At 42.1% G+C, this 24915-nt stretch overlaps 1 protein-coding gene across 2 annotated transcripts in view; it reads left to right on the top strand.

The window, feature by feature from the left end:
- SLC38A1 (solute carrier family 38 member 1) overlaps positions 1-20291 on the top strand; it is a 41964-nt gene extending 21673 nt beyond the window's left edge. The window contains exons 5-17 of one of the 2 annotated variants that reach the window (XR_013340016.1): positions 409-482; positions 1884-1976; positions 2290-2371; positions 3517-3599; positions 4491-4549; positions 5260-5379; positions 7573-7652; positions 8817-8917; positions 12092-12210; positions 12775-12916; positions 13026-13123; positions 14140-14327; positions 17447-20291. Coding sequence is in view for 1 of the 2 variants with exons in the window: in XM_077783486.1 (XP_077639612.1) it covers positions 409-482; positions 1884-1976; positions 2290-2371; positions 3517-3599; positions 4491-4549; positions 5260-5379; positions 7573-7652; positions 8817-8917; positions 12092-12210; positions 12775-12916; positions 13026-13123; positions 14140-14241 (1153 nt within the window). In the remaining variant the exon portion in view is untranslated. Of the gene's footprint in view, positions 1-408; positions 483-1883; positions 1977-2289; positions 2372-3516; positions 3600-4490; positions 4550-5259; positions 5380-7572; positions 7653-8816; positions 8918-12091; positions 12211-12774; positions 12917-13025; positions 13124-14139 lie in introns of both variants that reach the window. The other variant, XM_077783486.1, reaches the window with a different exon arrangement.
- The last annotated feature ends 4624 nt before the right edge of the window (positions 20292-24915 follow it).

The raw sequence follows: 24915 nt of genomic DNA, 5'->3' as shown, positions 1-24915 counted from the left end.
GGGAAACGATGCTTCCATTTGTTATGGAAGTCCTTAAATAAAGGACTCTCCTTTAAATTTTCACTCTGCTTCCAGAAAAAAAGAAAGTCTTGGAATGGATTTTGAGTGACATATCTGGCTTGTCTGGGCTGTGATAAATCTTCATTCCTCTCTGATAAAACATCTTTATTCTTGCTTTTTTCAATATGGGGAGGTGTAACTCTGCAGCTCTTGCTAAGTCTTATTTGATTGTATCCCTCTACATGCAGTTTTCTACCTCCATGGTGGAACTGCAACCAGGACGTGCTTATTTCATTGTCAGGACAATAAAAAGTTATCTCAGAGTCAATAGGAACATGACCTGACAGGAAATATTGCACTGTCAGACCTCATCTCATATGGTAAACTTTATTTTCCATTCTTTTTTAGACTGCTTTTGGTTTCGGTCACGCTGCTGTCTATTTACTCAATACATCTCCTGTTGGTGTGTTCAAAGGAAACAGGTAATTTAATATGTTACACCATTCAGTAGAATGTAAAAATCAAGAGGTGACAAGTGTTCAAATGAGGCCAGATGCTTTGTGTAAGATGGGGAATTTCTATCACTTTGCTGACACAATAGGAAGGCCTGACATACTTGGGGTCAGAAGCCTAGAATTAACAAGAATTTGAAGAATTTATGGCATGGCAATGGAGAACAACATCACTGTAAAGAGAAATATTTATGACAAAGAATGAATTCTGCTGCCCAGAAATGTTATCTTCAGTGATCTAGAAGAAACAGCTCATATAGTTTCTTTGCATTACAAATTACACTGTGTTCTGAAGTCCAAGAGCCTCTTTCCTTGTTAACAATGTTTAAAGCCATATTTTAAAAATAATCTGTGCATAAGAATACTGTAATATTTAAATATGCAATTTGGACACACATGATTGCTGTGTAGTATGTATAATGTCAGCAACTGCCTATTTCAACTAGGTACAGCTTCCTCAATTTGGATACATTTGTGCCCCATTATTCTCAAAATCTAAGTCCTGTTTTCTATGTTGCTGGTACATTTAAGCTCAAACTTACTTTTTACACAAACTTTAAAGCAGAATGTCAGCTGTAAGGTAATATAGAGAAAACCAGGTAATGGGATACATTTTAAAAATCATCGGCCCAGTATAACATCTGCACTCTTTCTGTTCCTGTGTATCTCACCATCTTCACAATGCTCACTCTTTTTATCAGCCTACATCACAGCCAAATAAAACAAACAAACAAACGTTTAACATAAACAAAAACCAATTAACAGAGGAGTTTCACAAGCTTGACAGATACTTAAAAAGAAATTTTAGTTATATTTTACACCTTTGCCTTGCTTTACCAAAATCGTATGACACTGAGAATTCACAAGTTGAGGCTTTGTCATTAGAAGCCATAAATGATCCTTTAAACCAGTGGCTCTCCTCATTTGATCATTCAGTCAAGGCAAGAACTGCAGAATGGCAGTAGTGTGTGTCCAGGCCTGACTTGTGGATCCTGCTGTGCTGGGCTTTTTCGGGAGAGGAGCCTTTCTACATTACTCTCATTGCAGGTGCAAAACTTAATATGCTGGGAGAGGATACCAGAACTTAACATGTCACTCACAGTGTAGACAGACTCATTAAAGGCATGTAATATTCTCATTAAGAGCTTCCATTTGAGAAGTGACTGGTAGCAACAATAACATTTCTAGAAGTCAGGAAAATATACCTACATAAGTTTCAGACCTAGAAATTACAAGAGCGCTCCCTATTTACTTGCAAATGGCAGGTTTGGCTGCATAGGTAGGTGCTTGGCTGAAAAGGAATTGTAAATGCTTTGATTCAACAGCTTTCAGTAGTGTGTTTATAACCTTTCTCCTCTTCTTCTCATGCAGGCTGCATGGTGTATGAAAAGCTTGGTGAGCAGATCTTTGGTACCCCAGGGAAAATGATTGTCTTTGGATCTACATCTCTTCAGAATGTTGGAGGTAAAGGAAATAACGAATATTGAAAAATAAAGCTCAGAAATATCTCAATAATTTTACAGCTGCAAACAAGTCGGGTTCCTTCTCTCCATGACATCTAGGGACCTTCATGCTCCTCAGTATAGTTGTGGCTATCATTTTGCATGCAGCCCTTTAAAAATACTGCATTACTGAGTGATCAGTAATTTACACTCAGTCATAGTTTGCAGTCTTCTATCATCAGCCACTGATGTGGGAAGAGGTTAAGGATGCTTCTCGGTACTTGTTCCACAAACTATTTTACCCATTTTCTAAAATTTGCTTCTTCTTCCTCCAGCAATGTTGAGCTATCTCTTCATAGTCAAAAATGAGCTGCCTTCTGCCATAAAGTTTCTAATGGGAGAAGAAGAAACATTTTCGTAAGTTGAATTAGTTCTGGTGCTTAGACTGTAGAATTTAACATTGTACAGTAAAGTTTAAGCATATGTTTACAAAAGCCCTGAAGTACTGGATACCCTTTAGGTTTGTCAAAGTAGATTTTCACAGGAATATCTCAGGGGGTTAATAAAAGACAAGACAAATTTTGGAAGGAGAAGATGGATAGGAAATGAAACTTTAGTTGCCCTTTTTGCACACAAGCTTTTCATGAAGAATTTTGTTCTAATCATAGAATCCAATATTTTACAGTGTTAGGCAACACTTGAAATATTGGGAACAATGCAAGTTAAAGATGTGTTTCCCTGAGTTCTCAAACACTTACATGATTTTGCCCCTGAAACAATGTCCACAGAGTGAAATTCTTTGCTACTAGCATATGACCACCGCAGAATATTTATCTAAATAAGATTTGTGCCCCTTATCTCTCTTTGGCATTTACCAGCTACTTTAGTAGAGGGGTGGCATTTTTTTATACCAGTAAATACCCTTTGCACTGGATTATATGGTGTGCTGCAGTGTAGGAGAAGGTCATAGAGATTCCATTCTTAGGCTCTCCTGCTATACTGCACCAAGCAATGGAAGTAGGTCATACTGAACATCACTAACAATGCCCCTTCTCCTCTTTCTTTCTTTACAGTAGGATGTAAAGCACTTTGGTAGAGGAGATGCAAACTTGGGCTAGCTAGTGCATGGCAGCCTGCTGGAGCCTGGCTTGCTGCTGTGGTCATGTGCTTGGGTGGTTTGGCAAATGACTCGTGGTGGCCCCCCAGCCCCACTGTGCTCTGTGGCGCATTGCGTGATCTTTCATCATCGTGGCAGGGTGGCTTGTATCAGGCTACAGAGGTGGTGGTTGTGCCTCTCAGACCCATGCACTGATCTCCATGGTAGGGTAATACTTTGGTGACTCTGGAAATCTTCCCTACCCGAGTCAGAGCAGTGCCATGGATACCTAATGAGTCTGCAAAGCCAAGATGTGATCCTTTCTCTCCTTTTGTAGGGACTTGTAGGGTAAGGAGACCAAAGGTAGTTTTTTAAGTATAGCAATCAAAGAGGATGACTGAGTGAGGAAAACCAGAAAATGTTTAGGATGTGCTCATGGTATGGTTTTTTTTTTTGTTTTATACAGGGAATGGTACGTGGATGGGCGGATTCTTGTTGTCACAGTGACGTTTTGTATAATCCTCCCTTTATGTCTCCTGAAGAACTTAGGTAAGATGAAAATGCCATCATGAGAATAAAAAAGAGAAACCCAGATATTGTGCCACTGATGGCCAAACTGACAATTCAACTACAAGAAAAATACGCTCTCATGGTTATCTAAGCATCCTCCCTGATCCAGAAATAATCTTTGTTCTGAGCATTTTGAAACAAGTAGACCTAAATTATCAGTGACCGAGCTCAGTAAAAACCAGCTTTATCCATACAATTGTGGAAATTCATTTTACAAATTATAGTTAAGAGGGTCTTCATTTCATAAGGTAATTCAATTTTATGTGCAGCCCATAAAAAGTTCACAAATGGTGAAATTACAAAAAATGTTACTTTTCTATCCGCATGAAAATTTTTACTGATAAGACTCATTGGAAGCATTGGACCTTGAAATAAGATATGTACAGAGAATTGCATTTTCAGATGTGTTTGAATCCAGCTGCAATGACAGTAGGTACACAGTGTATTTTTTTAAAAACCATGCTGGTAACAACATTTGGCACCAAAGTCCATTTTGAGTCTTCCTTTTTGAGACAAAAACCCAAACTCAGCTGACATGACTCAGGGAACCTGGGTCACATTCAGATTGCAATTGCACACTTTCAGGATTTTTTCAATTATAACATCCTCTTTTAAAAGTAAAGTTGGTTAAACTGTGGTAAAGGTGATCCTGAGGAAGTCACAACAGGTCAGAGCAAGGCTTAGGCTTGTTGAGAAGCTAGGAGACTTGACCCACACCAGCAGGACATGCTTTTGTCCTGCCCCAAAGTTCACATTACATATTAAATGTTGAATACATTTGAACTTTACATGAAGAAGCAAAAAGCAGTAAAAACTAAGATAAGACTAATCAAATTATTCTGTATGAGACTTTCTCTTAATTTCTTTCAGGATACCTTGGCTATACCAGTGGATTTTCATTAAGCTGCATGGTATTTTTCCTGGTAGTGGTAAGTTGAGCTTGCTTTCTTTGTTGGATGAATCACTTGGAATCAGAATTGTTAAGGTGTCGGCGATGAAGAGACTGGAAAAGTCCAGCTGTCAGCTGAGCATCTTGTTTATCCTTAAACTGTGCTCAAGTGAAACATCTACTTTTGTGTTTTTGAACACTTCTAGGGATAGTGACTCCACCAGTTCCCTGGGTAGTCTTTCCAGTGCTTTACAACAGTTTCCATTAAAAAAAAATTCTTAATGTCCAATTTGAATGTCTCTTGGTGCAACTTAAGGTCATTTCCTCTCATTCTGTCACTTGTTACCTGGAAGAAGAGGCTGAGCTCCACCTGGCTACAGCCTCCTATCAGGCAGTTCTAGAGAGTAATAAGGTCCCTTCTCAGCCTCTTTTTCTCCAGCCTAAACCTCCCAGCTTCCTCAGCAGCTCCTCTTATGACTCGCTCTAGGCCCTTTACCAGCTGTGTTCCCCTTCTCTGGATATGCTGCAGCACCTCAATGTCCTTGTTGTAGTGAGGGGCCCAGAACTGGAAACAGCACTCAAGGGAAAGCCTCACCAGTGCTGAGTACAGGGTAATGAGCACTTCTCCAGTCCTGCTGGCCACACTATTGCTGATACAGACCAGGATGCCCACAATTCTGCTGATATTTTAATTCTGATTTACTTTTCATTATTATTTTAGCAATTAGCTATCTTCTGCTTTTATTCTAGGTTATTTACAAGAAGTTTCAAATTCCCTGTGATGGACAAGGGCTAAATGCAACATCATATATCCTATCAAATAGCTCAGAACATACGTGTAAGCCAAAGTATGTTATCTTTAATTCCAAGGTATGTTTATTTTTATAATACTTACTTTTAATTCACATAATATATGCACCTACACTCCATATTCTTGTTCTGATCAGCACCACAAAGGACCTGATTCTCCATGGTTCCACTTGTGATCCAGTGGTTAATGCACACTGGTCTCCTTGCCCAGTCTTGCAGAGATGCCATGGTAAATGTGTCTCCTTGCAGTCTAGTCCTGCCCTGCTAGTAGATGTGTTAAGGCTATGAGCCCAAGCTACCACTGGACAATAACTGCTCTCTTCAGGAAATTTTTCATTTTCACTGCTGCTTACTATCCATGCTGCAACTGTGCCTTTAGGCTGTTTCTCAATAGAGGCTGAATAGGCCACATCAGCATCCAAAGCCCATAACCTCTGTCCTTCTGCACACAAACCACTTCTTTGTAGTAGGGTACATGTTTCTGTAGCCATGCGGTGAACTGGATTGTGAAAAGGATATGGTTGAAAGATAATCCAGCAAAAATTTGGTTGCCTTTTAGCTGGATGCTTCCCTCCATCACCACACAGCTGCAGAAAAAGTTGGTCTAAGAGAATGTGACAGGGCAGCAGTCTCTAACTGTGAGAGCAGGAGGATGGCTCCTGTCAGCTGTGCTGAGATGCAGTGCTCACAGTGAAACAGCACTTTATCCATCAGGTCGTGGTCGTCAGGGCCTTAGTCACTTTCATAGGGAATGAACATTTATAACAGAGGTGTGCAAAAAGTATTTTTTTAAAAATTTAACCCACCAGCTTCAGTTGAAGAAGCCAAGTGAAGCACTTTTCTTTGGCTGGGAGTAACCATCACCCCAGATCATCATGATGGACCAAGAATTAGTTAATTTGTTGTGCCATAGCAGCTTAGGTGTAGATATATTGCAGAAAGCATTGAAAGGTAGTCTTCTTCTGCAGTGAGTGTCAGCCTTTGCCTCAGATCCAATGGAGGCACCTCAGAAGGATCGGTCCATCTGAATTAGCACACCGGAGCTGAACTCCAGAGGCTTGCCCTCAGGGCCAACAATTTGCCAGTCATTTTAACAACTTCAATGTGTGAGAGGAGAGACAGGACAGTTTCACAGAACAGAAGGATATCCAAGGTTGGCAGAGACCTGGAGTTCGCCTGGTCAAACCCCTGTGCTGAGGCAGAGCCACCCAGCACTGTGTCCAGGCAACTTCTGAATATCCCTACAGATGGAGACACCACAACAGTACTGTGCTGTGAGTGAGGGAGAGGTGGTAAAGGCCTGGGCAAGGAAGGACCTCCAGAGAGCAGCCAGCACATTTACTGAACCTGTCAGGCCTGGGGTGCACCATAGGATGTCTTGTGTGGGAAGGGGATGCCTGTGACCAGCACAAGCAGATCTCAGAGGGCAGGAGAGAGCTGAATGTAGAATAGACTCATGTTGTCCTTAGGGGAGGATCTATAATTTCCTGTGACCTCTGCTCATACCTGTTCCCTCAGGAGAATGGAAGTGCCTGAGCACTGATACCATTTTTGAAGTTTGGCTGAGGACTGAAACCCACCTGAATTCTTAGTGGAGAAGGGGCTGAGGTCCCACTTGGAGGTCTCCTGCGCTTTCTGGTGACATCATGGTCTTTCTCTTTTCCCAAGAAGAAGCATGCTCCCTCAACAGCCCTCCTAGTCCTTTTGTTGGCCTGAGAAATTAAGGGATTCAGTCTGGTACCTTGAAATATTCATTTCTTTGTAAGTTCTGCATTCCTGTTCTCTTTTCTTACAGTCTGGATACGGGCTTCCTCTTCAGGACTTCAGCCTTAGCACCACAAGTGCGCACCCCTCTCCATGCCAAGGCAGGGTAGCGTAGCGGTGACCCACCACACTTCCCTTTCACGTGTGGCACTGTGCTAGTAACGGTGGCAGTAGCTGGGCAGGCAGAGCCATGCCAGGGGGCAAAGCCAGCAGCAGCGTGGCATCCAGCTCTGTGCTCTGCGAGCACAGTCAGTGCTGCGCTTACGCCGCCAATGCAAGACTTTGTCCTCCTGTTGAAACGCGCTGATTTCCACATTTCATTAAACACGTGCTAATTGACAGGTCTTCTTACTTCTCAGAAAGGCTCTCAATATTCGGTTGAAGAGTCCAGCGAGCTTGGAGCTGAGGTAGTTGAACATGGAACATTTCTTCAGACCACTGGGGGAAATACTACTTCTTAACTTATTTTCTGAAATTCTCTCTGAACAGACCGTGTACGCTTTGCCCACCATTGCTTTTGCGTTTGTGTGCCACCCATCAGTCCTCCCGATTTACAGCGAACTTAAAGAGTAAGCCCTTTTTTTTTTGATAGTTTATTGTTTTGAACCATTTTACATGGAAAATGTTAGCACAGAGGTGCTCTGAATCATTTGTGCCACTCAGAGGTGTGCCTTCGTAACACCCAACAAGTGTGGCTGCCAGCTAGGAAATCTGGCCTCCCAGGTGTGCTGTGGCCCTGAGGCAGGGACAAGGGAGATGGAGAATAATGCAATACTTGGGAGTTTTCCCTGGAAGTGCACAGCAGCCTGGGGAGAGCCAAGTTCTGCTGGTTGATATTTGGCACAGGAGAGGCGTCTGTTCTGCTAACAGTGTTTGTTCCACAGCATTAGTGCAACTAAAAGTCTGTTGCAGTACCAGGAAAATAAAAGTGCTTTCAGCCTTACTGGTACTAAAAGACCTTTGTTCTTTGTTAGTACTGCTGTCTCACTAACACCTCCAGCAGGGATGGGCTGTGGGGAGCTGGAAACCAGCCCTGCTGTGACACTGCTGACAGCCCTGGGCAGCTGTAATGGGGTCCTGGGCCATGGGGAAGCCCCAGGGGAGAGGTCAGGGTCAGTCAGACCCATGACTGCCCTCAGACACTTCCTGGGTCCTTTAAATTTCAAGTGACTTGACCAGGTTCCCAGGTACCTATTAGGGCAACCTTGTGTCGATTTAAGAGTCTGAGATTAGGTACTGGAGTGTGAATATTTCAGAATAAATATCTAAAGATTAAATGTTTATGCTTAACCTATTTTACAGGTCAGCATAAATCCAGTATTTTCTCCCCACGGGGACACAAATATTTCTCTGCAGTCATTCAGAACATTTTGAGGTTTCTTTTCTCTCTGTATAATTTCATGCTTCCTTCATTTTGACCTTTTAATTTCGTTACCAAAGTGTTTCAGGGTCATCCTCTCTCCACATGGCTTCACTGTTTTAGCAGATACGGACATAGAGCAGACCCACAGGTCACACTCACTGTTTTTTCATTTAAGCCCCAAGAAGGGTCCTTTTCTCCAGTCCGTTTCTTCCTTCTGCAGCTGTCAGTGATTTTCTGTTTTAAATGAAAATGCATTCATGAGTCTCCCCAGAATTACTATGCTTATGCAAACACCTAATACATTTTGAAACAGCTATGGAAAAATCCAGCCCAGTCATTCTTATGTGTTCTTTTCTTGTTCTTTCTCCAGCCGTTCACAGAAAAAAATGCAGTTGGTTTCAAATATCTCATTTTTTGCCATGTTTCTGATGTACTTTATGACTGCCATATTTGGCTATTTGACTTTCTACGGTAAGTATGCGGTTCTTTACTGATCAGAGTAGAAAGGGGATACATGTAAAATCAATAGTGTATCCCAGCTGGAAAGCAAAGTCCCATCCACTTATATTAAAATACTTTTCCAAATATTTTTCCTTGTAGTTCTCATATTGAAGGTATAAATCCTTTCCTCCTTTTCCCTTGTGGATGAAAAGCACAAGTGAAAGTATTATTTGCAAAAGGCATTTTCAAAGTATGAGGGAGAGATTCGTTTTACAGAACTGGGGATTAGCTGGGCCCCACTAAGATTTTATTCCAAGGTCCTCACCTGAATGATGTGTGCATTGGTAATGGCTGAAGCATGCATATTTGCAAAAACTGAGACAGATTTGAGAGCAGGTCCTAGGAAATGAGTAACAAATTGGCCATCACAGCTTTTTTTTTTTTTTTGCTTTCTTAGTAACACTTTCGTCATAGAGACAACAGACCAAATGTTTTCCCTGTGTCCCTAGAGCTGACCTCTTTAGGTCTTGGTTAAACAACCATGCAGTGAAGGTGGGGAAGCTTTGAGTGTTGTCCCAGCTCAGCCACCAAAGGCTGATTATCTCAGTGTTTGAGACCCCCACCCTGTCTCTTTGCATGCATATCAATTCAGTTAACAAACAAATTATGTTGTATCACTAAAGGATACAATATGTATACCCTAAAGGCACAATTGTTAAGTAAAGTAGAATAAAAATGAATCAAAAAAATGAAAAATATTCCCGGGAATGTTGCCAATGGAACTCCCATATTCCAGTATCATGAGAATGTTGAAAAGTAGTGTCTTTTTCCATGGACTGTTAAGGGGTTACAAGACAGGTGACATAGCTGATGTTTGCCTTTTACCTGAGAGTCACCCATCAGTCTTCACCACCCTATTCTAAGTAGCATTTTCGTTACAACCTCCTCATTCATGATAATGTCCTTTGTGAGCCACCAATTGCCAGAGGAAAAAAAAAAGTAAATATGAAATGTGGGGGGTTTTTTTCCAAAGGTGTACCTGTCTCATATTTGCTTTCTCAAACTCTTATTCTGATTATGAGGCCTTGAGTATACCTGTGTTGAAGTAACTTGAGGTCATCTGTTCTAATTTTCCCAATAAACCCACAAAGTAGGCTGCAAGTGACAACAGCATCAGCTGTTCTCATCCAGCTGCTCCCATCTAACACATTTTCTTAGAGATGCATCAAATTAGCAGCCCCAGGGAGCAAGTGGGTGTAAATCAGCATGGACCCCTTCACTTTGGCAGGGAGGAGATTCTGATGTGATTGCCCCAGGGATCTGAGGAGGCAGATCTGTGGCGCTCCTCTCTGGGAATCTCCCACATCCCTCAAGGACGAGGGTCTGGAGTCCATGGAGGAGGTAGGGGCTGCGTCCTTATGGCCCTCCTAAGGGGGAATGGCGGAGGAATCCCTGGGGTGTCTTGTGTGCCTCTCCCCACATTAGGCATCCCTGCTCTCCAGCACTGACAGCCCACAGATGGAAGCTGTGAAGAGCTCTGCTTCAGCTCTGCAGTGTCAGTGCAGTAACAGGCTGCAAAAAAGACACTGAGGAAATACAGAATTCCTCCACAAAATTCCTTTATTCTTCCCCTTGAGACTGAAAAGACCTTACCTTTCATATGTTCACTTACAGTGTTCTAACCCTCTTCTCTACCCTTACCTGGGTAAGAACAGTATTTTTATTGTGACCATTTCTTCTTTACACCAATAGTATTTGTCTGTTTACTGTGTTCTCAAAAGTGTTGCAGTGATGACTATATTTACATTGCAGAATTACAGAAAAGAGGTGTTTTTCTTCCCCTAAAAGGTCACAGTGTGGTTGGGCTCTGTGGTGTATCTAGCTGAAAGGAAAACAGACCTTCAACTGTAAGCCTTGCCCTTCACTTCCTACCTGGCTGCAGCCCGTGAGCGGTACAGAAGTTGCAGTCTGTGCTTGCAGGAGCAGAGTAAGCTCTGTGTTGCAGAAGCTGTGCATGTGCCCGGCTTGAAAACCCCACTCCTGATCTGCAGGGAGGTGGGAGAGCATTTTCTTTCTCCTGGTGGGGATTCAAGCACTGTGTAGGTGGTTTTGACCTGTGGGCTCTACCCAGAAGGGTGCCCTGGGGGGAGTGTAGGCATTTTGCCAGAGGATAGATCCCTCTGCCTCCAGGAATACATGAGGTTTTCCCAAGTGCCAAAGATGGTAAATTAGACGTGTCCACTGAGTTCCCTTTAGGAGTTGTTATGTTTTACCACCAACTTTCTAAAATTAGCAGGCAGAAACAAAACATCGGCCTAAAAAGGGGCAGCAAGTGTGTTTGGTGGCATGCTTAACAGCCACCCCTTTAGGTTATTGCTCCTGGATATTTAAAAATTACAAAGCAAACATGTAGGTCCCTCAGCAACTTGCTTTTCCTGCTGGTTAGTACACGCAGACCTGCTCTGCACTATTTATCACAGCTTCAAGGAAACATTTTGGCAGGAGGTTGTATTAAAATATTGCCAGCACCTCCCTGTTAAGCACCCTCTGTGATTTGTCTTGGCTGCTGGGGCTGCTGGCCAGCGTGGAGCTGAGCTGCAGGCTCTGCTGGCAGCCCTCAGAGGAGCTGCAGAAGGATTTGAGTGCAAATGTCAGAGCGTCCTGCTGAGAGCTGACCCAAGATAGGCTTTGTTCTCGGTTGAGAACAGGGGCACTGCTTTTTGCTGGAAGTTTATTTGCTGTTTAGACTAATTTAGCTCAAGACCTTGCAGTTTATATTAAGATCAGCCATTGCAGTGCATGTGTTTATTTTTATATCATTTAGAACTTCAAAAAAAGTCCACAGAATCAATTAAAAATAGCTGATTTCTCTTTACCTATTTTTTTTATAAATGTATATATGTAAGCAAGCTTTCCTGTATGTCTCACTGTTGTCTTTTCTACAGTGAAAGTTACCTTAGACTTAGGCATGTGCTGTCATGAATTAAGACGCATTCCTAAATCAGGACTCCAAAGGATTGAACTGGAATAATGGGATCATTGAGATTTTGTTCAAAGTGCTGTTTTAACTCAAGGATGTTTCATTCCATACTCTTTTGTTTACAGATAAATCACTTGTTGTTCAAGAAGGCTGTTGTTAAGCAATGATTTTTATGGACTAACTGCCTTTTTGCCAGAATACTTACCTTACTGTCTTTCCCATAGAGAATGTGCAGTCAGATCTGCTTCACAAATACCAGAGCAAAGATGACATCCTCATCCTGACTGTGCGCTTGGCTGTGATCGTGGCAGTGATTCTTACCGTGCCGGTGCTGTTTTTCACTGTAAGTAAAAAGCTCTGCATGGTTTGGAAGTTGGTAACAGCTGTGCACAGCACATTTCTTCAAACCACAATCCAGTGATGGCTGAGACTACAGTGTTGCAGCTACAAAAAGAGCTTGAGCTTGAATTAGTTTTTTCTCGTGCTAGACTCCCACTAACTCCTGGAGAAATTCTCTATGCAGTAAATAAATCACTTTTGGTCTTAAATCTGTTTTAAATTGAATCCACATGGGTTCTCCCTTATGTCACATCGCTGTACTGGAGCAGGCTCAGAGGTGAAGTTCCTTTTAACATGCAGAAGGATTCAAAGAGGCATGTTAGAAAGAGGAATATCCTACTGCACATGCACATGTACTGACAGTTCTGAAATAACAAATTAATTTTAAGGAGTATTTCAAAGGACATTACTTCAGGCAACCCAAAATTTCTGACAGATCTATGCAGCACTTGTCACATGAAGAACCAATTAAAATAAACATGGGAAGCTTTGAATTGGCTCATAGACTATTCTTAACAGAAAACCTCCTCTCTCTCTCTCTCTCTGTCTCTCTCTCTCTCCCCTGCAGGTGCGTTCATCATTATTCGAGATGGCCAGAAAAACAAAATTTGACTTATGCCGTCATGTTTTGGTTACTTTTGTTCTTTTGGTTATCATCAACCTGTTAGTCATTTTTATCCCATCCATGAAGGATATTTTTGGCGTTGTAGGTAGAGTATCCTGGTTTTGTACTACTAATAAAAAAACAGTTCCAAATGAGCAATGCAATAATTAGCTGTTGCTGACAATTAACAAAACTCTTTCATTTGAATTTTGCAGGGGTCACTTCTGCCAATATGCTGATCTTCATTCTTCCTTCATCATTGTATTTAAAAATTACACAGCAGGATGGATCAAAATTGACTCAGAGGATTTGGGTATGCATTCCAGTTTCCAGCAATGAAACACTTCTATCTTGTCATTCTCTTTAATGTGCTATGTGCAAGCAGACCTTATCTGTACTTCAGTCAGCTTGCAGCTGTTGTTGCCCTTCTCCTTTGCTTACCCTGGGAGTCCCCTGGTGGAAGGGCCATGCATGCACAGCGTCTTCTGTTTTGGAGAGGCCCTTCTCTGTGGGATGAGGTACTTCCCTGGCTGGCAAGCAGCAGCAGCTGTCAGCAGGGTGAAGGAAGCCCTCCAGCCCACTTCAACAAGCTTTTTGGTGCAGCAAGCTCTCTCTGCTTCTGTGTGTTGATCCAGAAAGCATGCAAAGTGCTCCATTTGCAGTATTCTTCGTGGTTTTGACAGACCCAAATCAGACATAGGGTGGTTCCACACAAAGCAGCCAGCTGAAGTCTAATGTTAGCCATTTGGCATGCATGAGCAAATAGGAATGGACCTTGGAAAGATTTCCTGTGCACCCCAGAGATTGCTGCATCTGAAAAGATGCAACACTCCTGTGTATTCCCAGTCTAATGGGGCATGCACTGGAAGCATTGTACAGTCAGACCTTTCTTCTCTGAGCAGACAGGTAGAAAACATGTTTCACTTTGGTTGCATCCGCAGATCCCATGACGAAAGGGCTGAACTTAGATGAACACATATCCAGTGGGAAGAATATACTGATTTCTGTGGGGCTTTGGAAAGAGCAGAGCTGATCAATCCTAAAATCACTCACTTTATCATCTTTAGAGGTGATCAGTGTTTAAGAAGTGAATTGAAAGGAGAAAAAAATTATTTTGGTATTCAGTAAGCAATTATAAATTACACTAATCTGTTTAATTATCTGTTGGTCTTGTCTTTACCAGAAGTGCTAGCTCATTTTAGCTGATAATTTTAATACATCAACTTGTACATGCCCTTAAGAGAAGTTAACATAGTTGAATTAATTGTCTTTTATTTTTTTTAATTAATCCTCTCTCCTTTTTTTTTTTTTTTTTTTTTTTTTCTCCAGGCTTCTCTTTTTTTGGCACTGGGGGTATTGTTTTCCCTAGTGAGCATTCCCTTGGTCATCTATGACTGGGTACAATCAGGAGGCAGTGCCGAAGGCCACTGAAGTTCACCTTCTTCTCAAAAGAAGATACCCCTGCTTGCTACACACCAAAATCGCAACCATCGGTTCTGTTGTCTATTCCACCTTTTGTGAGTTTACTCAAATCAAATCCAAATAATGATTATCCAGTACTGAAAATACTCTCATGGGAGTATTTTCTTGCAGAAAACAGACCCATTCTTCCAACAGGCATATCACTCTCTGATCAGCAAAAAGTCTGTGTTAATTGTCCATGAGATTATATAGAGCATTGCTTATAGAAACTCATCACAATTAGTTTCCCCTCTTCCACCCATGAATTGCATTGTTCCATTATTTTCCTTAGCCCTCCAGCCACAAGCTCTGCTCCTTTAGGGCAGTAGTGACTGTTGCTATCAATTCCAACTGAAGTGTTGTCTGTTCACATCCTTCCCCCTCTTTTAGCCAAAACTCTGCTCTCTAATTGTATGCATCTGGTTTGTTGGTTTGTTTGTTTGTTCTGTTGCTGTTCCAGGCACCATTTGCCTCACTGGGTTAAGTGTAGCATTCTGGATACAGGCATGAAAAGCACCACGAGAGCGTAGCTGAGCGCTGTGTAAGCGTAGATCCTAAATCCGGTGCTTCTCTCTGATATTTTGGGGGGGCGAACCAGGCCCAAGGCTTGGCCCATTCATGGCTCTGGGGAACAGACTGTGTGTCTGTGTGTGTGTGTCTCTGTGATGTGGAGCAGGGAGCAGGAGAAAGACAGCCACCACCACCAGCTACTATTCCTCTGGCACACTTGAGTTGGAGGTTGACCAGAACTTGACCCCAAACCATGAGTACTTGAATCTGAAGAGAAGCAGACATTTGGAGATTGCCATAAGAAGTCTGCATTTTCTTCATCATTAAACTGTTTAGTAATGCCCCATTGCTCTCAGAAAAAAAATACCAAGCTCCAGTTTTATCAAAACCTACGTATTTAATCATACCTCATGCCTTTTCCATACCTTGTAGGGACTGGCTCCTCTCTTGTGTCTTACTCTCCTCCCACTGAAGTCAGTGGGGTCTTTGACAGCAGTGGGAGCAGGATTGAGTCACTCTGCCAAACCACTAGATTTCTAATGGAAATTGAAATCTGCAACATTTCTTTAAATGAACAGAAATACTTTTTATATTTAAAATATTTCATTTACATTTTTCATAAGTTCTGCATAATAATTAGAAGATATTCTACTAGCAGAAACACTGTAACTTGCAACAGTTGTCCACAGAATAAGCATTTGCCTAAGGCCTTATAGCTGGTGTAGAGAAGCACTTGTAGAGACTCCAAAGCTAAGCAGCTGATCACTCACCGTCCTGAGCAGGCGTCTTCTATCAGTGCACTGTCAGCAGCATAAATGTGTTCACTTTATGTCATTCACCATGTGAGCTAAAGAGTGTCTCAGAATATGAACGTGGCTCCCACTGAAAGAACGGATGGCTAGAGGGAGCCCCGCTTCATGCCCAAGGGCTGTGATGCCCTTGGTATGCTCGAGCCATACCTGTCAGTATTCAGTGACCCTCTTGTTCTCAGTAGCTGGTTCATTGACAACTCCCTTTCTAACTGTGGAAGCAGACTGTCACCAGCTGTGAGAAACCTGTCATTGCAACTTACTCTTTTTAAGGTTAGGGATAGAATATTTGGGATCTTTGGATTTCTGTGTGCTACTGAATTGCCTCAGTTGCCATTACCTTGTAATGTAACACCTTACCATGGCTTGAAGTCACTGAGAGTTGAGATCACAGAACACATCTCAGGACCCTGAAAGTTGGTTTCTAAAGATAACATCCAGAGAGGTTAGTCTGGGGCCTTCCTAGAAATTTGGGGATTGAGATGCAGATTGTTCATGCTGCAGAAACAGCCTATGAAGCCCAAACTGCCAGATCTGTACCTTAGCATAGGCAGTGAGGTGCTTGCCTCTGATGATACTTCACTGTGATCCAGAAATAAGGCAGAGTGGATTCCACAGGCTGCCAAAGTACTTGGAGTAGCCCATCAGCAAGAACAAAACTAGAAATCTCCCAGCAAAGTCTCTGGTGCATCATCCTTTCTCCCAAGTACCCCCAGCCTTTAACATACAAACTGTTGAGCTACCTGGGATCATTCACTAAAGTCCCTTGTACTTTTCCTGTGGCTGGTCTCAGACCCTTGTCTGTGATGGTGCAGGTCACTGGTTCTTTCTGCACTGTTCCCTTATGGGACTGATCCCTGCCCTTATTCACAGAAAAGTCCATACCATAGCCTACAAGACCAGGTGTTAGGCAAGCTCTGGGGAGAAGAGCCTGTGCTTTGTTCCTGTCTCTTTGCACCTCATTCCAGGCATCTTCTCAGCTTGGGATGTAAATTTGTGGTTTTCCTTTTGCAGGCACCCAACCCGCAGTGGTCACTGCAGCAGAAGCCCAGCATCTCACTCCATTTTCTGACTCAGCTTGCATTTCAGGTTTTGAGGTGCCTTATAATCTCTCTGGATCTTATCCTAAAAACCTAACTTAGACCTGAGAATGCTGTGCAGTGTTATCCTTAAGATGCTACCAGGCTCTCCTGCTTTCCTCCCCTTTATCTTTCTTCTACTGATTAATGAGCAGCACGGCGCTGTGCACTGGGGGGTTGTGAGAGACTAGATCCTGGGAATGGTTTTCAAGTATACAGGTATGAGCTAGAGGTCTGATCTGCTGCACAGGATTCCAGCAAAGTCACATATGTGATATCTCCCTCCTCCTTCCAAATAGTCTGTAGTCTGCTGTTTGAAATATGAACCATTGAGTTTTGGCACCCAACTTCCTTTGACTTGAAGGGCTGTTGGGTCACCGATTGTTCATCTTCCTAAATCTCCTCCATCACTATTCCTCTCTCTTCTCTTTGCAATTCTGCCTTCTCCTTTTTCCCAGTTTATTTGTATACTGGAGTTTTACTGAATAAATAGGAAGAATGAGCTAAGTGTGTATAGAAGTGAAATTACCCAAGGTACTGAACCACCAAAGCATGTCTTATATACTGAAAAATAGGTACCCAAAATATTAAGTCTTTAAACAGACTTTGTTTCTAGGTCTCATAAAAAAAAGAAAGAAAGAAAAAAAAAAAAGACAGAGTTTTGCTTAAACTGATTTACTGGCATCATATTTATAGATATTTATGGAAAGGAATCATGTGTTTTTTGATGTCTGTGGTAATGAACGTGAAATAACGTGCTTTTTGTTTTCTCATCAGGTTTATACATTCTTAACAGAATGCAATAGACCCTGCTGTAACTGTCAACATCAGTGATGGATGACAATATTTGTATGAGGTTATCTGTTAAATGTACTGCTGTTATTCAGTTCATTTGGAATAGTGAACCTGTAGCCACAATTGTACAAGTCCCACATTTTAGTTAGGATTTTAAGAGCACAGTGAAATGCTGTAGGAGTTTCTCTGTTGTAAAATTAATAGGATCCAGAGTACCATATCTACTTAGTAGGTGATAGCATGCTTTCTTTTCATAGAGAGTTTATCACTATTGTGAGCACTGCAAGTGTCATAGACTGGATGCAAAATTGCTCCTAATAACGACAACAAAAAACTTTAAAATTCTTATTTGTGTAGTAGCAAAAATCGAGTGGTGAGGGACAAGGAAGGACTAATTAGAAGCAGGGATTACTAATAAGATTGTAAGAGTTAACCGTACACTTAAAAGACAACCTTGCTGCCTCTCCTAGTCCACAGCACATTGCAAAGAAAATATTTATGGGCTTACAGCAACCATAATACAACTTCCCTTCTCTGTCCAATGGCAAACATGCCTAGGTAGTAAAACACAGTAAATTGTTATTTGGGAACAGTATCTCGGGGCAGTGACCTCTCTGGGTGATGCGTGCTCCTGGTCAGAGGGCCAGTTCCAAATCTGTGCACCAACACAGACCTTTTGTAGAGTTGACATGGACCAAGTGGTGCCTGGCACATGTGCAAGCCTAAGGCACAAGGGCTACTGTCATCCTGCGAGGTCAGGGATGGGGATGCTCATCCACTCCCAGGGCTGCTCTTCTGAGTCATATATGAACCCGACCTGTAATAGGTCACACATGCAAGTGTGGGTTGGATGGTGTGTGGGTTTTGTCTGTACATCTGCCTTACAATGCATAAGCGCAGCACAACTCTCTGACACTGAGTATTAAACAGTAACAATTAATGGTATGTCTAGTTAAAATCTATACATTTCTTTGCTTGAACCTTACATTAAGGCTAAAGAGCACCTTGGTCAAAACAAAACTTTTCATGTGGTGGTGTCTCACCTCCAGTCCTACTGCCCCACCCCAGTGCCTGTTAGGAGAAAGGCACCACAGAATGTACTCAGTTCCATCAGCAGCTCCATGAGATGGCATTATCAGCTGGTGCCATGGTGCTTTCATAAACAGATCCCCATAGCCCTTGGCGTCAGAAAATCCTTATTTCTTGTAACGTACAGCAAAGAATGTTTTATTTGTATCTAATGTAAGGATTTCTGTAACAAACTGTGAAAAAAAAAAAAGATAATGAATTAATAAAAGGTACAGGGCTGGAAAGTCTAGAATTCACAAAATGTACGCATACCTATGGTTCTGAAGACAAATCTATGCAGTTGTGTTGTATTGTAGGAAATTTCATTTTTATGTACATATATATTGTAAATAAATAGGATGCTGTATATTTTTGCAGTTGGTTATCCCCTATGAATAGAAGTCTTAGATAGGCTCTGCATATTAAGAAAAATTTTAATAGAAATACAAATACTTTAGCTTCTTAGCAAAATGCATATCCTTTTCTTTCTCCCAAGAGTTCACAAGTTACATTCTAAACTTGAAATTATAATTACATCCCTAAAGTAAAAAGAGAAATAAAAGGTCCCGTTAAATTGATAGGATTAATTCTAGTGTATGACTCCCAGTTTTCTCAACAGCAAGTCTGCCAGTCTTCCTGTTGGGTAAAATATCTCCCTTGTTAAAGTGCCCTTTGGTACCCAGATAGCTATTACTTTCTCAGCTGGGGCCATTTGGGAGTAAAATGTTGAAAAGGCTTTATAGAAGAAACCATGGCAAACTGCAGCCAGCAATTTGACCTAGCGTTATGCCGTGTTGTATCCAAGCGTGTATTTACTCAGCTAGTACAAACAGAAGTCAGGGCAGAGCTTCTGCATTTCCATTTTCAGGCATCAGAAATGCCAGTAGTTCTGAAAAAAAAAGTATGACAAGTCAAGGATCAGCAGCAACCAGGGCAATTGGTGCCATTTCCAGCCCCCTCCCTTCGTGCAGAGTCCCGTGGCTGCTCTGCCTCAGACCCTGCTGCTCTCATGTGATGAAAACACTGGCACCTGAGGCTGCCAAGAGCATCCCTGGCCAGGGACTGCTTGCACATCCCACTCTGTGAACAGGCAGAGGTTGTTAGATAGCTGTGTCCAGGGGTGAGGGTATGTCCTGAGAGTGCATCCATCAGAGGCCTTGCATAGACTTTCTCACTGGTAAAGCATGGAAATGTAGTTTCAGGACTGCTGAAACATGGAGGTTAAGAAATGCATCTAGAAGTAATTGTGGTTTTTTTCCATGTTTACTTTATGGGCTTGGATTAAAATGAAACTTGAAATAACATTTGCTTTTATCATGAGCACAAATTTGAGGGGAAAACCCTATATATAGTCAGTTCTACAGAGCTCTTCAAATAAATACCAGTGTATGTTTTGTTTTCAGTGTTACAGCCAACAGAATATAAACTGAAAAGGTATTTTTCCACTAGACTTGAACTTTACATTGTTTATAGAAACCTGGTTTTAGTGTCCCAACATATGCTAAGGCTCACACAGATCCAGTATAAACAATGTTGTTTGAATGATGTACGCTTGATACAAGCTCATCTCTAATAGATTGTTGAAGTGAGTCATCAGTAATATTTTGCTCCTTTTAGCATCACCTGTTAACTTTGTGCTGCTCATATCCAAATAAACAACACTGTTTTTCAGTTTCTATGTGTATATAAAATGTATCAAGTTCTATGATCTCTCTGTTACCTCTTAGTTTTTAAACATTAAAATTGGGATCTAAATTAATGTTGGTGCCATACTCATTCTTCCAAAGGGATGATGATATATCATTTTAATGGCTTGAACAGCAAATGCTCTCTTGCTTTATCCAAGTATTTCCGCTGAATTTAGGGCATGCAGGTCTTGCAAAGCCAACTACATTAGATTTGGTGCAGTATATAGAGCAAAGCATCAACAGAATGCTATGGAACATTAAGGTGAAGTTTATCATACAGTTTTAGAGGGATCTGAAGCTGGGGCAGATGGTTACCACAGCCTGCGGTTGCTGAAGATGACAGCATTCCTTAAGGCCAGTACTTGTTTCTGCCTGCTCTTAGAAGACCGTCTGAGTGCTTGCCAGTCTGTTTCAAGGTCAAATCAGGTAATTTAACTTAAAGGGCTGCTGTTAACTTGGGTTTGAGTTGAGATGTTAAACTGGTGCCTGAAGTGACCAAACCCCTGCCAGACTTTTCTCAGCTGTGGAAGCAGAAGCTATTAGCAGATGTATGAGGAGGATACTTAAAGACAGTAATGTCTTAGGCAGCTGTTTCTGCCAAAGTACCTCTGTCAAAGCTTTAAAGGGTCTGGAAAGTGCCACCTTTTTTGCCTTTGACCACTGATTTCACTAGTTTTCCAATTATAGTGACTACCTACAAAAAGGCCTCTTGGCTAGAGTACAATCAACTGAAGAGCATACCTGACTGCACAGGCTGAGTACAGCTGCCCAAGCTTCTCTGCAGGAGAAGTGATGAGACCATTTGTGTATCAGAGGATGCTTGGAAGCAATTGTCTGGTCTCCAAGCCCAGGGATGTATCTTAAAGCCATAAACCTGGGAGCACAGAGGAACAAGCTTCTGCACTGGACTGGTCTAGTAGTCTCTTCTGTTAGGCATACATTTGCACACACTTCTCAACCCAGCCAAACTTAATCCTCTTATAGCCATATCTTAAGACATAGGAACATAATTTATGAAGCAATGGAAAAAAGAGAAACCTACAGTTCTTTTTTCTCCTTGCTTGCAGAGACTATGACAAATATCTGTTGGCCTTCTGCAGTGCTGTCTGACAGCTTCACCTGAAGTTCACCTAAAACCACACAGCCCAAGTTAAAAACACCAAGCCACATGCTTCTAGTTTTGGCTTGTATCCCCAAAGTCAGCCAGATCTGTTAAGTACATCTGACTAGTCCCTGTCTGTGAGTGAGAAAAAAAAATTACTATTTTCTAGGGCAAGCAATGCTTTTATCTGAAGGAAGACATTCCTCCATATAGTTCAACTGGGGTCTTAGTTTGACTTCATGTGAAATTGTTTTTAGTCTTCAAGCTGAAGCCCAAATTCAAACCATTGTTAAGATGTATCACTCTCCATTACACTAAGAGCTGGGAGTAAGAACTCATGCCAACTTAAGGAAGTGTGGAGAAAGTGGAGATGGTAGGAACAGGCACAAGTGATAAGTCCATTTCTAAGACTTCCTGACCACAAACTGAATATGGGCTTTGTTTCCTGTGAGGAAGCTTCCTTCCTTGTTCTCAGCCCCATGCAGGAGAGCAGCACCCTTTTTTTGCAGTCAGTTGTGTTAAGGATCTGTGGCTGAAATACTGACTTCTAACACAGATCCCAGTGTGGTTAGACAGAAGTTTTCAAACAACCCAGCATCTGCGTTTTGCAAATATTAAGTGGCATGCTCTTCTCTTTCAGCTTACAGTTATGGGAAATGGAGACTCTTAAAGCTGTCCGTGTTAACTAAATATTATGACACTGGCAAGGGACAGTGCTGCTCAACCTGCTTAGTGTGCCTCAACCTTGTCATGGCTTGCTGCCATGAAAAATGTGAGGTTGTTGGTATTCTTAGAAAATGGTGTTGATCAGCCGAGTGTTAGACAATATGGCTGGGAAAGTAAACCATGATGGCTGGGGTGGCACAGGCCAGCCCTGTCTGAGAGTTGATCTGCAGATAAAACCACATTGGGAATTCCCTGAGCTATGGGCCCATGGAAGCTGCTGTCCTGGAAAAATGGAGGAAAGTGTATAATCAACATGAGTTAGAATGTACCCCAAGAACCATATCCCCTCCATAAAAATGCTACCTGGCTTAAAATGTCAGGTCCTTTTCCCAGAGGTAGCCAGATCCCCTTCCTCCTGCTTGCCACATTTTCTTGGTTTAAGACAATTTAAAGAAGTGGGCTCTCTAAAATTAGTTACTTCCCCTTAGTTCCAACCAATCCCTTTCCACCAATAAAGAATTAATACCAGTAGATAAAAGTGGAAGAAATAAGTTTACTAGAAAGTGAAACAGCAACAGGCAAAAAAATAGTGAATAACTCAATACAAAATTGCAAAATCTCACAAACTCCACAAGAACAAAGAGACACCCAAATTAGCAGGGTACTGCCCCCTTCCAAGATAGCAGCCTCCACTGCCAACTGCAAATAGGGAGACAAAGGGAAAACAGTCTCTGACCTGAACCTCTTAAAGGAATTTGTGCCTCCTGACCATCCCGCAGTTGCGGTTCTGGCTGTGTTGCTGGGCTGTAAACAGACAGTAATGATTCTTTGGAATCAGATGGATATGGAATAGAATGGTATTTCGGGTTACCTAGGACATATGTACCCTTGGGAGAATGTTTGCCCACTGAGCAGCAAATCTGAAGCAGTGTCCTCTTGCCAGTTATGAAAAGCTAGTGAAATTTACCTAGTTCTTGGTGGAGATCATCACCTCAGACTAAACTCCGTACTAAGTACTGACCATGCCCTTGACATGCTCCCATGTGGTCTTCCTTCCTGGACACTTTTTGGGACTCATGCTCAGGTAAGTTCCCAAAAATTATTCTTTCCAAACCCCACTTACCCCAGCAGTGCTTACTTTAAGCTTTGCAACAGCTGGACCATCCTTGTTACTGCCCGCTATAGACCTGCCCCACAGCCCAGGCAAACCTGCCAGCTCCCCTCACCTTGCTTAGGAGGGATTTGTTTAACCATTCCCCTTGCACAGCACCAGATGGCAACAACCCTTGCCCAGAGTTGACAGTGATTAGAGGGGTGAAAACCAAGTATGAGACATGGGAGCATCTGCAGCTGCCATTTCTCCTCTTTGGGCTCATGTCATGAGCTCATCCTGGTAAGCAGCTGATGAGGATGAGAGGAGGGTCTGTTGCCCAGATGTCTCCTCAGCCACTGGTTCCAGCCCACCAGAGCTGGATGTGCAGTCTGTTAGAGAGATGGGGTGAGCAGTGTGCTCAGGAGCACCACTGCAGGAGCCAAGTGCATTGAGGATAAAAAAATTGTTGTTCTACCCCAGGTAATTATAAGGGAACATAGCAGAGTCAGGCATCAAGGCATTGGAAAGTGCTAGGATAACAAAGAAACTCATGAAGAGGGTGGAGAAATTTTTACGATGTGGGATCAGATTAATGACCTGTACAATGGCTGCGGTAAAAACAGCAGCATACTGATGCTACAACATTTGTAGAACACATTTCTTCAAACCATAACCAAAGCCTGTAATTTACTAGGATGTAAAATAAAAAAAAAAAAAAAAAGAAAAAAGAAAATTATATGTTCATTGACACAGCCAGTTCTTGCAGTCTCTGAAGTCTTCTTGGGCTTAGTGCAGGCAGCAGTTCTCTGTAGTACTTCTTATATAATAGCTAGATTTCCTATTAATTTTCAGATAACTGTTTGTAGATAATCAGAGAAGTACCAGATGCTGGAGAAACAACTTCCCTGACATAACAAGGAATTATATATCTCTTGCAATTAGATCATCACAAAATGAAAGGGAAGCAGGCATCGGTCTTCCATTCCTGCATCCAGTGGCACTTAAACAATGAGCACAGTTTCTGTTACTACTTCTGGCAGCCCTCCAGCAGCACTTTGAAAAGGCAGCATGGCCTCCCTGTAAACTGATAAACAACCTTGTAAAGCAACAGGCACAGGAACATTCAAGTCTTTGTTGAATTTTACTTGAGTAGAGAATTAATTGGCATCTTTCTGTGCAGAACAAGCAGGGTCAACTTCTCAATTTCCAGAGGCAGATTATTTTAACCAGAATCCACAATCCCTGTAGTTAATGGAATAAACCCTAGGAATGCAGCTACTAGGATATGCAGAAATTGTTTTCTCAAAGAGCTCTGGTTGTGAAACAATTAAACTCAGTTGACAAAAAAAGACAAAATAAATGAGTCCTAGCTGTGTTGATGGCTTCAAAACACATTCATTATCAATACAAAAGCAGGCATGTCATCCTCACACAGGATGCTGATGTCCTAATGTAACGTGATTACTGGCTGTACCATTCAGACCAGTCTCACCCAGAGAGGGGATGATATTCTCAACCCTGCTCTAGGCCAAAGAAAATAAAAACCAGCCTGAAATCTTTTGTACAAAGCTGCCAGTGCCCACCAAGATGCAGAGTGCTCTCTAAGGAGTGGGAAATGTGCTCAGATAAATGCATGCCACTTAATTATCATCCTTCATGTAGTGTTCTGGCATGTAGTGTTGTGTAGTGTCCCTGCCTGCTACAAATTACACCAGGGCAAGTTCAGCCCTTGGTAGGACTCATGCTCTGGACAACTGGGAAGAGAAAGCTTGTCCTGTGGATGACCAGAGTATGAGTTTAGATATACCATGATGAGTAGGTGTACCAGAGCAGA

The sequence above is a fragment of the Lonchura striata genome, chromosome 5 (assembly GCF_046129695.1).
Source record: "Lonchura striata isolate bLonStr1 chromosome 5, bLonStr1.mat, whole genome shotgun sequence".
In the NCBI taxonomy this organism is placed as follows: domain Eukaryota; kingdom Metazoa; phylum Chordata; class Aves; order Passeriformes; family Estrildidae; genus Lonchura; species Lonchura striata.
This window is presented reverse-complemented; position numbering and strand designations above follow the sequence as displayed.